Genomic DNA, 14,971 nt, shown 5'->3' on the forward strand with positions numbered 1-14,971 from the left:
GAGATTGATTTTTTTTTGAGGGGGGGGGGGTTAATAATATTATGCATCATGTTTTAAATTGATCCACAGTAAATCATATGATATATTTCTGTCTTTCTATGAACATTAGAAAGACAACGTCCAAGTATAATGTACTTGAAGGAGTAAATGTAATTTTTTTTTGGTATGAGAGTAAATGTAAAATTAGATATAGCAAACTGTAGAACTTATTAATTGTCAATGTTTGTTCCCGTAAATGAGCATGCACATAGAGAACGAAGACTATATGCGTATACAACGTATTCATACAATGTGTGCGCTGATTATATATATATATAGGGTATCAACCGGACAATTTTATTTCAGTCCGAAAGTCAATAATATGCTTTTTTACTTTTGGAGTGTTAGTACAATAACCCAAAACATAAAGAATCTTACAGAAAAAAATATATATTATTTGAAAATTTTCGAAACCAGTCCATTTTTTTAATATCAACGTAAACAAAATTCATTGGAAACAAAAAAAAGTTTCAACGCTTAATGTGCGGTCGGCAATCTCATATTTCGTAATTTCTGATTTCGTTTGTATCAATTTCACCGTCAACTAAATAAATGCAGTGTTAGAAAATCATCCTCAATTGTTGCCGTTCATTTTTTTTTTGGAAAATATTAACAACCAATCTGATTTTTTCTATTAATTTTAAAAATCCTTACATTTTTTTTCAATCAAATATGTTTTTGTAAATTTCGTATAGATTATTAAAATTGAGATGGGATACAATTGTAAGAGAATTTTAAAAAAATTATACAACACACGTATGTGAACTGTATAACACGTGTAAATCTTACACATATAGGCGATATGCATATGCATACACAGACAGATGTGACTTCAAAAATATAATAAAAATACAATGTCCGTACGAGGATAGGCTCCACTCGGTACGAGTGCAGCCACATCAACGTCCCATCCCATTCCCTCTCTCTCCCCTCTTTTACAGTTTCCCCCCCCCCCCCTTCCTCCGTGTTTTTATTTTATTTTCCACCACACGGTAAATTATTTTTTTAACATGCACTAAATCATAAATTTTCACCCGTCTTATTTTGTCCGTAAATGGATATTTTTGAATTCGATTTATTTATGTGCAAATTAGATATCCCAATAATCAATTTTTTAACTATATATTATAATGGATCGAACTAACCACATGAGCGTTTTTTTTATTACTTTGTGCCATTTTGCAACGAAGACACGTACGTACTCCGTATTTCAATTTAGAGCAAGACGAAGAGTCACGTAAACTTGTTATCCATTAGTGTATTTAATTTTGCAAACAAATTGAGGTAAATCAAAATGATTACTCTGCAACCGTAATAACGAAAAAGTTTATTTTATTTTCACAGTTTCTACAGCAACAACAAAAAATAAAACAGATTGCAATTTTTTTTTTGGATAATCGGGTGTACTAAACCAATGCCCAGATTAAATCCCGTGGTCGGGAGTTGGCCATATCAATTTTTTAAAAATTTAACCAAAGTGTTTTTGAATTTGACCTTATATATGTGTATATATGAGTCGCTAGAAATAAATCGATTTTCCATCTTTCAAAACCGTCAATTCTTTAAATTTTTTTATTTTTTTATGTATACCATTTGATTGTTATGACGGTTATTCAAAGTTATCGAAATTAATCCCTCATAAATATATTTAATTACGAATTAAATTTCCGTTCCGATGTATTTCGTATTCTGTGGAAACTAGAAAATTGGACTAACAATACGGTTTATTCCAATTTCAAAGAAGTGCAAGATCTTCTTTTTTTTTTGTACTCATTGACAATGTTGCATTCTCATTTGCAGAATTTCCACACACAAAAAAAAAAAGTCATTTACCATTCTCAAAATTCTCAAAAAAAAAAATGTTAACCGAGCCCAATAAACGATTAGAGTTTAGCTCGAACTTTATCTAGATTCAGTATTTTCAATTGGATTTGATAATTAGCTAAATCGAAATTGAAGGACACAAATCAACACAAACAAAATCAGTTTGTTTTCCGTTTGATTCTCATCAATCGGGACAACCTAATTAAACCTTAAACGGCCATCCCTAAAAAGCCGTAAGAATTCACAAAGATAAGCAATTAGGGTTTTAAATAACTTAGAGAGAGAGAGAGAGAGAGAGAGAGAGAGGCGGAAATGGTAAAAGGAGGGATTCAAAAGGGCAACGTCTGAGGAAACCCCCAAACCCTAAATGGCGATGAACGGGTTATGAAGGAGCTGTCAAATCCATATACACACCTTATGCTTGTGGACGACGCAACATACGTATTATTTCCTCATCTCTTACCCTTAATTATCATTTCCATTACTAACCTTCCTTTTTTTCCTCCTCCTCCTCTCTCTCTCTATATCTCTCTATCGAGATCTTTGCCTATAATCTCGTCAGTGAGAATTAAAGAGCTTTGGTATATTTGGGACTTTGATGATGATGTTTAACTGTGTGGCATCCCTCTCTCTCTCCTCTCTGATGTCAAGAAAATCTTGCCCGTATCTCTCTTACTTACTCAGATCGCCCTCATCTCTTTCTTCTATTTATACCCTTGATCCTTTTTCTTATAACACCAAGTCTCTTTTCCTCTTTTGATCCTCTTAGATCTTCGTGGGCAAGTCCCATGAGATTTCTGGTTAAATTAGGGTTCTTAGAAACGAGGGTTTTTGGAGATAAGCGTTACTAATGTGATGGGTTCAGATTTTGAAGTGCCAGTCGTTGTTTGCTGGTGCGGCATCATCAAGATTCAGAAATCAATTTCTTTAAGGGCTCTGTTTTCCCTTTTGTTTCTTTGCCTGTATTTTTATTCGTATCGTGTTCCCTTTTTCTTTTGAGCCCTCGTTTTGGTTTGGGAATCTTGATGATGCTGCAGTGGCAGATCAATGGCTGAGTTTCAATTTAATATTTGTATTGTTCGGTCTTATAATGGGGTTCTTATGGAATCCAGATCATTAAAAAAGGCGCCACAAGATGCCTATCTTATGAAGACTCAAGACGGATGATTCTTTTCGCAGGTAAAGTATCTGATTAACGATATACATACCAAAAACATAGATTGTATGCATATGTATATATGCATATATATATATATATATATATATATATATATATATATATATTGTATCGAGTTTTCGATTGGAGAACCGAAACCCTATTCATCGCGGTCCTCGATCCATGGCAGCTTTGACAGTGTCTGTGCACTGAAAATATTCTTGCTTTGATTTCATGTCCTTAATTAGCTATCCTTTGATCTGTGCCTTCTTGAGTATACATGCTAATTCCCTTTTTTCTTCCTTCCTTTGCAAATGTGTTGTTATTCGAAATGCCAAATCACTTGGATCATAATCTTAACTCGATCCAACCATTGAAACAGTTTAGCTAGGGTTCCATTATGTGGAGACCCATACATTCATGTGCATATTTACGACATATATGTGAAGTGGAGGGTCATCTTCTACATGGAAATCATGAAATGAAAAAATAAAATAAAATATTTCCTCGTGGTTTGTGATTTAAAATGCTTAAAACAGGTATTTGCATGGTACAAAGTGGAAGTTTGAACCGGGGCATGTCTGTACTATGTTATACGTTTCGAGACATCGTTTTATCCACTGGTTCCAAGGCTAAATTTGAAAACCCTTGAAACTCCCATTCACATTTTTTTATAATTGGAAACGTGTGCCTTTTTCTTTAGTGGTTTTAATCGTTTAATGGTTTTGTAAGTACCGCATTACATATTCAACTTTTAAATGGTTTCTCAAGTGACTGAAATGTGAAATTCATCCGCCGCTATATATTTCTCCTTTGGATAGATCATCCGTCTCTAATATGCTTGAATTTGTTTTTGTTTTTTTTTTAACATTATATGTTCAATGTAAACGCGTCTGATTAATTTGGTTTGAATTTATATATACCGACAACCTTTTGTATTGTCTATAGTCTATAGATGCCATGAAATACGTGTCATTCGTGAGATTTTGAAGATGTCCACTCTAATTTCTCGTATGCTATCATCATTTTGGCTCGTGGATATGTATGATTTGATTCTCGATTTATTTTCTAAGAAACCATTAAATTAAACATTCACAAACACTTTGTGATACGTTGTATAATTCTGCTCGAGATTCTTATTTATATATATGAAATCAGTGACTATCATCATCAGCATTAATCGCATATTAGTCATACAATATATGCGTAAATATTCAACTCTATAAGGCCCCAAATCTCATGTCTTGGCATGACAACGTATCCCAACTATATGCAATAAGACCATTACAACAAAAAAAAAACTATATGCAATAAGATAACCAATACGACATTCTTTGAAGTCATGTGATGTAGGAAAAGCCCATTTAGAATATGATTTGGGCATAGGTCGAATTTACATAAGTTTACTTGCTACTAACCGACAACGGGATTAGTATTGGCGCGTGTTTAGCGCGTGCGTTCGGTTTTTTTTTTGTAGGACGAACACGACAATGATAGCGACAATGATAATGACAATTATAACCATAATGATAAGAACAACCCCAACACTATTACTATTAGGTAAGGTGTCGACGATTTCGTTCCGGACATTTTTAGGATATTCGTATCAGAATCGAACCACGATTGTTAACGATACTTTTTTTACAACCAGAATTCATATTTGGTAAAACAATCGGGTCTTAATAAATATCAGAAATATTTTTGTTGTTTTGTAAGGTATGGTATATCAAATTTGATTTAGAATATCCTACAACATGTTTCAAACAAGGTCGAGTTATTCCTTCATATTTTTTTTCAATATATAGATCTTGTTCGTTATCCGTTAGGAAATTAGTTTTACACATTTGGGTATATCCCGTGTTAATTTCATGGATTTTGTGTATATTTGGTTCCAAATTTCTTCTATGAACTCGTGGAATCTTCGCAAGCGAAATTATGAGGATAGAAAAAATATGATTGTAATCGAACATTACGAATGATCTTGAGCTTTAGTGAAATAAAATGAAAAGAAAAACATGTAAATGAAAACTGAAACTCACGTATTGTCTGTTTGTGCGTTTTTCAGTGTCGGTCCAAAGTTAGGGCTAATATATACAAGTTATAACAAATAAATGAATAAATAGATAAATAGGGGACAAATTTGGCGAAAGGATTTCTTGTTTGTAAATCATTGAATTTGGTTACACACTTTCGATCCCATCTGAGTAGAAAAAATTTATTTTCTATTTATTCTAAGTTTCGTAGGCCATGTCATACGACATTTAACGTGATAGATGTTCCAAATCGCATTCAAATTTTATTGAATTAATATTTATTATTTCTCTCTATTTAATTCAGGAATCAACGGCAAGATTCGTTCACATCGTCTTCTTAGGTCAATTTTTTTGCCTCATTATTTCGTATTCTGAATTTTGTAACAATTTAATTTAAACGATTAATAGTAAAACAAACAATTATTCAATAGAGAAAACCCATAAAAATTTACTTCATTGAATCAAATGACTAACTAACTTCTAGTAGAAGAGATATGATCTTTTAGTTTAGCCAAAAGATTGTGTCGTTTGAAATAAATTTTGTTATTTAATCTCGTAATTTTCAAATTAGGATTCATCGATCTTGGTCTTCGGTTCTAAGGTTTACCAATGACGTACATGCATGAACACACGACATTCCGCAAGCATATTAAAAAATAAATATACATACATCTCGAATATTAATCTTAAAACATAAATATAAATCACTTACCAAATATGGATTTTTATAGGTATTACGTAATATATTGGATCGACGTCAGATTTGATTATTCACAAACCGAAATCAGATACTACAAAATGTGAATATATTAAAAATTGCTAACGCTTTTTGCCCCTGTTTTTTCCCTCCAAAAGAAGTTTGGTGCCAGAAACTGCATGTGACGAGAAATAAAAATTTCAATATCAACGCATATATCTCTAGTCTCTATCTATCTATTTAATTAATTAATAATATATCTCACTAGAAATATCTAATCTCCTCTATTTAACAATTAAAATATTTTAAATTTATATTTTCGTGAGATTATATACATCAGTCGTAACAATTTAAAATCAATATGACCGTTTTCTAAAAGAATATTTCAAGAGAGTAATTTTGATCATTCCGTGCTAATGAAATTACAAAATATTGATTTTTATTTAAAGTAAAAATATATGAAAGTGATAAGCTAAAGAACTATAAAATTTTAACAAAAAAAAACTATAAAATTAATGCCGACCAAAGGGGGGAGAAATGGGGATCGAAGAGAAGATACGAAGTCACGTGCATTGTTGCAGTGTTGCAGAATCTCTCTCGTGCAATAAGATTTGACCGTTGACCAGAACTTTTTTTTATATAGTTAAAGAGGGGAAAAAAAAAAGGAGGCGCCGGTTATCGGGCTTATGTCGGTCCCCGGTTATCTTCGATACCTCGCTTTCGTTACCGTCTCAATGTGACACGTGTCAGTGGTCACGCCCTAGAGACCTTCTTTTTGATGCAGAGGTTTTTGACTTTGACCTTTGCTTCTACTCAATTTCTTTTTGCTTTTCAAAGTGTTTCTATATACTAAAATCACACACTTCCCAAACTTTTGGTTTGGCAAAAGAGCACATCTCCCAATCAATTATTTTCGAATTATGACGGTCTTATTTATTTTTTCCCCTAATAAAAAACAAATGTATCAACATTAGATGTATGTATGATGTATATGAGAAAGCCATTCATCTGAATCATATGTGATCAAGACTTGTAAATATGGATAAACAATTTGATAATCTAAAATCAAATTTACGTAATTTTAACATAGCTATCTGTGTTCTAATATATGTTTTTCTCATTTTTAATGAATGAAAATGTGAAATCTATGGGAAAAAAAATATTAAGTTCACATGGAATTTTTCTTTTATGTATAGAAAAAAGTGTAATGTGTAAGGTTTTTTTTTATAAATATTTTAAATACTATAATCACCGAAACAATTTTGAAAAAGGAATAGGAGAATTCAAATGTGATATAATATAACTATATGTAAATTTAAGTATGATCGAAAATCAATAAATATTTTTTTTAGAATTATATTCACAGAAAATCAATAAAAAAATAAACATTATGTTAAAAATCGAATCATATAGTCATATAGATATCAAATTCGAATTTGTTTTTTTTATATAAATAGTTAAAAACAATCATAGAAATAATTTAAATTTGCGATTTTTAATTAGTTATGAAAACGGATCAAAGATTTATTATGAATATTATTGTTATTATTATTATTGGTATAAGTTGAAATTGTTGCCACTGCATTATTGATTCATCTGAGCAAGCAATTAACAGTTACAGGTTCAGGGAAAGGTCAGTGAGTGATATTGGATTTCCTGTTGCATTAAATCCTCTCCCCCTTCTTTCACTCAACTATGGCTTTTCTCCCCCCCTCCCCTACGTCACCTTTTTCTTTATTTTTTTTTCTCTAAAAATCTTTATTCACAACAACAACAATAATAAAAAAAAAAAAGAATCTAAAAATAGCAATTGAATATCTCACTTATTGATTTTGTTACCATTAACCAAATGGTGTGAAAAGGACCTAGGACCATAAATGAGGGGCTATAACCTTGTTACAAATTCTTACAACTTAGTTATGTCTTGTTATTATCAACATAAGAAAGTGCTTTCTTTTTTCGTTTTTGCACCAATTATAAATTGAAAGACGAATTGTTGTCCCCCGAACCAAAAATTAACATTTATATATATATATATTGGAATCTGATTTTTTTTCCCAACGAATTGAAAAAATCAGTTTGGATTTTGTTTGTGTGAGGTGTATATTTTTTTAAAAATATTTATGTGGATTTTTTTTTTTTGTAAAATAGAGGAGTAATTTGGTGGGCCTATCGAGGCAAAATGAGGCCCGGGCAATACCCACTGCCACACCTCACCACTCTGCATATCTTCTAATATAATATTTATCACAAAACAGACAAAATAAGTTTAAATTTGAAAAAAAAAGGATGCTTTTTTTATTATTTAAAATTAAAAACGACTTTCTTTTTGTTCATCTGTGCCATTATAAATACGAAACCCTAACTTCTTTCTCCTATAACTCTCTCTCTCCTGACTCTAGTATCAGAATTCCAAGAAAAATCCCCAAATTCCCAAGCTCTTTCCTTTATTGCTCTAATTTCTCTTGCTCCTCAATCTCCAAAATACCCACAAAAATTAATTCGGAAAAATACCCCAATAATCGACAATCCGGAACGAGATCAGAGCTGTATCGTCGTCTGGAATATCTGAAAGCTTCGGTCACGATCACAGAGACGAATCAATGGCGCCTGTCTTGACACGAACCGGAAGCGCGCCGCAATTCTACCTCGATGACAAGTGGAAGCTGACGAAGAAAGAAATCGGCGGCGGCGCGTCGAGGATCACGCGCTCATCGTCGACGTCGTCGTCGTCCTTCGGCGGCTACAAGAAGAACCCTAAGCAGGGGAAGTGCGCTTTTACGAGGAAGTGCGCTAGACTGGTCAAGGAACAGAGAGCTCGGTTCTACATCATGAGGAGATGCGTAATCATGCTTATCTGTTGGAGAGATTACTCCGATGTCTAGAATCTGGTGGATGGGTCGCTGTTCGTCTGATCAATTTCTCGTCCTTTTTTTGCGTTTTTTCATCCGGCGATCTTTTCTGGGCTTTCGAAGAACAGCAACCGCCGAAACCCAGAATTCGTTTTCCCTCTGTTTCTTTTTTTGGTTCAGAATCGAAGTAGATAGATACACGTGTACATAAAGGCTTATATTCCTCTGTTTATTTTCCCTCTTTTGTGATTTGGTTTGGTTTGAGCTCATGATTCTCTAACGGAGACAAAACAGAAAGTGAGAGAGAGGGGAAGTATCTGTTGTGTTGGAGTGATGATCAGTTCCAGTGTAAGAACTCGAAGAACAGAAGGAGAAAAAAATCAATGGAATATAATATAAAATAGCGAATTAGATAGATTCTTTTCCTGTTCTGCTCTGTTTTCGTTTTCGTGATCTGATGATCCTCTGTGTTGCTGACGAAGATGGTAATGGCGTTCTTCTCTATACGAGAGAGAGAGAGAGAGAGAGAGAGAGAGAGAGAGAGATTCCACTGAACTTGATGCGATTAAGCAATGTTAGTCTGACAAAGTAATTAATTTTTGTTTTGAATTTTGATGAATCTGTAGTTTTATTATATCCCTATCAAGCTTCGTTTAAAAAAAAAATTAGACAAGGACAAGCATAATTCATTATTTTTGTAAATAAAATAAATCGTAATTAGACCCTTTCAATTTTCATAATGTAATTAAATTCTTGTACAAGTTAACCAAGATGTGTTAAATATGATTTAGTAGTCCGCATATCCTTTTTAGTCAAAAGGACAAAATACTTGATAATAAATGATTCATTTCCCTTTCCCTCACATAAATTGGTTTCCTTGTGTTCTTTGTTCTCTATATGTAGTTTTATGTTATAATATAACTATATTTTATAAATATCACAAAATATTCAAGTGTTTACTTAATAAATATGATTTATTAATGGATTCTTATGTAGTGTGACGTGGAAATTAAACCCAACATATTCCGTGGTCCATATTTTATGAAATAGTAGGGTGTGCCACTTATATAACAAAAAATGTAATCCACTCGAAATTGGTCCCATTGTTCTTATAATTATCACAATAACAATCATAATAATATGAATCACTATTATTATTATTAGCTATAGTTTTTTTAAGTATTCCCAACATATCGTGGGTGAATGGACAAGTTTGGGGTAGGAGTTAACTCCATCTCTTGAAGTTGAGTGTTCGATTCCTGACTGATGGGGATAGAGGTAATTTCTGGGTTTATATGATCCATATACAAAGGCTGTTCCCGGGCCGGAGGTTTACCTAGTCAGCGCGTCCGAAGGATAGCAGTTAAGGATCCTCCGTTATAAAAAAAAAAAAAGTATTCCCTAAACTACAACAATAATAACCAAATACCTATATGATAATCTGTCCAAGTTATATCGAATGAATGTTATAAGGTATGAATAGAACATGAATATTACATAGAGCATGAATAATTAATTTGATTTTTTTTTTAAAAAATTATTATAGTGAGGAATCCGGTGTTTTTTTCCCGATAAAACTCATTTTTTTTCCGTTTTTCTATAGAAAAGATTCTTTGGTGATTTCTCGTGAGCATGTGGAGGAGTAATTGGCGAGAATTTAATTTAAAATTATATAATTCCACATTGAAACTAACAGCTGCGTTTCCTGTTGTTACTTTACAATGGGCCTTTTTCTGCATTGCACGCTGCTCTCATGCATCTCACTATCTTTTTTTGTCTAATTATTAAATATAAAAAAAATTATTACATATTTGGAATTAATTTTTTACATATAAAAAATGCAAGCAGTTACAAAATTATTTCATTATTGATTTTGGTCAAAACTATGAAACTATTGCTTTTCCTTTGTTCTTTCCATGTGATTGCTCTTTCCCCGTCAAGTGCTTCACTCTTCTTTTTGACCCATCAATAATTACAAAGACTTCTTATTGATTTTTTTTATATAATTTTTTGTTGTAATTATAATGAACACCTTCTTCTTATTAAGTTGTAATGATCATATTATATTACAAATTTTAAAATATTATATTTAAGAGAAACTTAACACTATTATCTATTAATATCTATAACTCTATTTCACTTCGGAACCTTTGTTTGAATAAAGCACTGCTCTAATTAACTATTGAAAGATAATGCTCTCCAGTAAGATTTTAAAAAATAAACACTGAATCATATATAATTTTGTATACATATAAGATATATTTTTATTTAAAATATAGACAAACCAATATTTGAAAGTTTAGTACAATGATATAAAATATAGTTGTGGGATGTTTGCCATAAAGCATTAATGTGTTGGTCAGCCCCACAAACATCCAAATGGCATAATGATTATACAAATGTTAATTGCTCATTAGCGATTTTAGCATGCTTAATTTGGCTTCATTATCCTATTTAGACAACATGCGGACAATTCTTGTTTGACTTTTCTTTTTTGTTGAAACTTTCTCGGAGTGATTTTCCCTTAATTTTATATCATACGCAATTATTGATGATTATTAAATTTTACTCCTTTTTCAAATCTCTATAAAATAATTATATACGGCGGAAGAAAAAGAAAAGATTTCAAAATAGTGTCTGTAAAAGTTAAAAAAAAAAACAGTAAATGCTTTTGTAGCTGTTGCTATGTTTAACCAAACACATGATAATTAATTAAGCTACTAAAACAATTGTAAATATTTCTTATAATTATCATATAAAAGCCAATTAATCTAGAAAAAAAAACATTGATATGCATCTCCATATTTTTTTATGAATTATAAAGAATTTCGAGAAACTAGAATATTGGGGCTGCCTAGTATAGGAAATTAATTCAAACCTTGATAATCAAGAAAGTTGTATTTTCTAATAGAATTATTATGTATTTTTGGACCTAGTCCTAAACAAATAGATATGATAAAGTAAGACAAAATGTAATTTTGAAAAGAAAATATCCGAATGCTAAACTAGAGGTCTATAAACGGCGGTAGCCTCAATCCACAAGAGCTCTTGAAGTTGATTGAAAACTTTATAAAATCGGCATGAGGGTCCATATTTGGTCAACAATCACATCCGTGACACGCAAGCCTGAATAACAATAGTAAAGACTGACGTTGACGATTATTGTTATTATTATTATTAATTTTGTAATTCTCTTTGTAATATTTTATGGCATGGAATTTCGTATTTCCATCTCTAAAAAAAATATTTAAAATCAAGATAAAATTGCTCATTTATTTCCATTTTTAAAGTTTAGAACTCTATTTAAAAGATGTTATATGAATATTAAGACTAAACAAATAGACAGAAATATTTCACAATTATACCAATAAATTATAGAAAACAAAATTATGTAAATATATGGTATGATATCCCGATCTCGAATCCCGACACCTATTACAAAAAATATATAATGACAATATTTCCATGAAATTCAAAAAGGATATTTTTAATTCAATTTGTATTTTGAAAGTCGCATCATAAGATATATATATAAATATATGTGTATATATATTGAAAGAGGGCATTCAAGAAACCTAAGCGTATTTAATGAAAGAGAACCAGATTAAAAAAAAATGCGAAGAAGATGAGATCCAACGACCTTAATGTGCACGTGGAAAAACACAAAGCTGCGTCATATATAGTGAATTCACAAAGTATGTACATTGATGATATGACATGTCGATGTCGAATTGGGATGTACATATATTTTTAATTTTCAACGTGAGACAAGACAAGAATGCATGTATATATGTTCTTAGGTAAAAGAAATGGCAAATAAATAAATAAATAAATAAAAATGTGAAATAAATAAATAAATATGAAAGATTTGGTGGAACCTTATGGGCTTTTGTATAACCATCACATGAAGAATATGGATACCCACCAGCATCGGGCATGGCTTTGGTTTGGTCTGTTCGATCCCCTTTGTCTTTAGATGTAACCTTTGTGTTTGTCTATTTGCTAGGTATGAATACATATTTTTCTTTTAAGAAAATATATTATATAATTGGTTGCTTTCATTATTAAAACGCGAGGAAGATTTTTCGTATGGAAATATATAAGGTCCAATAAAATTTTGAATAACATTTAATTGGAGAGATTTTTTTTTAAATATCTGTGACAATATATTTTCTAATGAAATGCATAAATATAGTTTATATAATTTTGTAAACATGGGTGAGAGGCAATAATTGAAAGGTTGGGGGACCCCTCAAAGGAGTCTCCAAGGACATAGGTGCCATGGCCATCCCTTAACGTTGAACCTATTGTCCATCATTTAATTTACTTTATTATTATTATTATTATTATTATTATTATTATGGACCACACTTATCCATCACGACAGCATGCGTCTCCTTGTATTAATTTCATTTGATACATTTACCGATGGGTTTTTCCTTTTTTTCTGAAACGTGAAGACAACACCGTGGATCAGGCACTGTTATCCGTTCATTCCCATTTTTATAAATCTGAATTACGGACTGATAGCCAATGAAAATACAAAAAAAAAAAAATCTTCTATTTTCTTCATAATTAGGGTTCATGATGATGATGGTTATTATTATTATTATGGGTTGGAAACGCATGACATAAATTAGTCGAATCTGTAGAATTGAAAGCTGTTTACAATTTCGTCCGCTCTCTGTATGGGAGTGTATTGGGCCTTTTTCCCTGACTGTATCAGCCCATATTGGTTCATTTGGGCTATTACATAGCAAGCCCATTTGGGCCACGGAAATTCAATTAACGACGATTAGAACGGAATTTCAAAAAATAATCGAAAGTTTTTGTTTGATATGGAAATCGGAAACAAAATCCAATTTGAATTAAAACTGAATATAAATCTTATCCAGATTAAACTTCAAACATTAAAATATTTAAACCAGCGCAAAAAACCTAAATTAAACACAGGCTTTATTTTGGTTTGAAACCCTAATCCCTAACTGCAAAGCCACCACAACTAAAATCAAAAACCCTAAAGCAGCTTGTTCTTCGTGTCTCGACTCAGAAAGGGAAGACGATGATGATGATGCCTGCTGTGTCATGGAGCAACAGCCACTGTCAACATAATACATGGTAGAAATCATTACATCGTCAGATATCACACGAAAGCACATTAACGATCTCATATATCACTATGACCCAATCCTTCCCAAAAAAAAAAAAAAAACAGGTGAAGCTCACCTGTCATGGCGGCGGGGCTCCTTGTTTTCGTGAGCGGGATCGTGGGAGCAGTTGTCGGAACGTTATCCATTACAACGAGTGCATCTTCAGGACAATTATTGATTTCTGGATAATACTCCAGCATTCTAGCGAGCTTAATCCAACGCTGCAAGGGCGGAAAATCAGATTATTAATTACCCACGTGACTAAAAGTTTCGGAACTGCCGATGAAATCGAAAAGGAACATCGAGTTTTCGATGTTAATTAAGTGATTGAACACTACCTTAAGAGTCAATTATATTTATTTTCTTGTTTGAGTGTTTAATGTCTAATATAACAAAATTTTCTAGAATTTTTATTTTCTTGAATAGAAAACTGTTCATAAACAATTTTTGTTGTTCTCCTTATTTTGAGTGTGTTGGGCCTTCCTCGTGACCGTATAGGCCCAAACTTGTTCACTCGGGCTCTATACAGCGAGTCCATTAGGTTATAATGGGAAATTGAAGTTTAATGTCTAATAAAAATATATCTATTTTCTAGCATTTTCAAAGAACTTTTACAAAATTTTATATATTACACTCGAATTGTTCTCTTGATTATATTTAATTTACAAACAATTCCGTATAATTGTATGAATTAAATTAATCTAACTCAATTTAAATTAAAACAGAATAATTAGTAAAAATTGAATGAAACGAAATCTTATCCAAATTAAAATTCAATAATAATAAAAAATTAAGCCAAAACAAAATCCTACATATGCGTTGAAAACTATATATTTCTCTCTGTCGAGGTTTTATACTTGAATTGCTTGTTGCGTACAATTTTAATAAAATTAATTAGTTCAAATTTTAAATACATTCAACTGATAAAATACGTTTCGCTTTGTCATTGCGGCGTGCACGCTATTATATATATATAAAAAAAAACTTCCGTTTGCAAAGGCTTACGGACATCTTTATAATATGCAAATTGGCCTTCATTGGGTCTCATATGATTGAACAGAAAACATTATCTTTCTATTTATTGTTATTTGATAAAATTCGATTGGTTGTGTGGTCGAATTATTGCTCCCCATATGTAATAGACAAGATTCGATCATGGCCTCAATCATTTCAATAAACCGAATTAGTTGATCGTGTCTGCATGATTCTCCTCGGAATGC

The 14,971-nt window shown here is 31.7% G+C and overlaps 1 protein-coding gene across 1 annotated transcript; it reads left to right on the forward strand.

Moving 5' to 3' along the window:
• Positions 1-8,108: 8,108 nt before the first annotated feature.
• Positions 8,109-9,027, forward strand: LOC109117081. Its single transcript, XM_019203666.1, has one exon. It carries the CDS (start codon positions 8,353-8,355, stop codon positions 8,632-8,634), a length of 282 nt encoding a protein of 93 aa, XP_019059211.1. The 5' UTR covers positions 8,109-8,352; the 3' UTR covers positions 8,635-9,027.
• The last annotated feature ends 5,944 nt before the right edge of the window (positions 9,028-14,971 follow it).

Source organism: Tarenaya hassleriana, unplaced genomic scaffold (assembly GCF_000463585.1).
Source record: "Tarenaya hassleriana unplaced genomic scaffold, ASM46358v1 Cleome4, whole genome shotgun sequence".
In the NCBI taxonomy this organism is placed as follows: domain Eukaryota; kingdom Viridiplantae; phylum Streptophyta; class Magnoliopsida; order Brassicales; family Cleomaceae; genus Tarenaya; species Tarenaya hassleriana.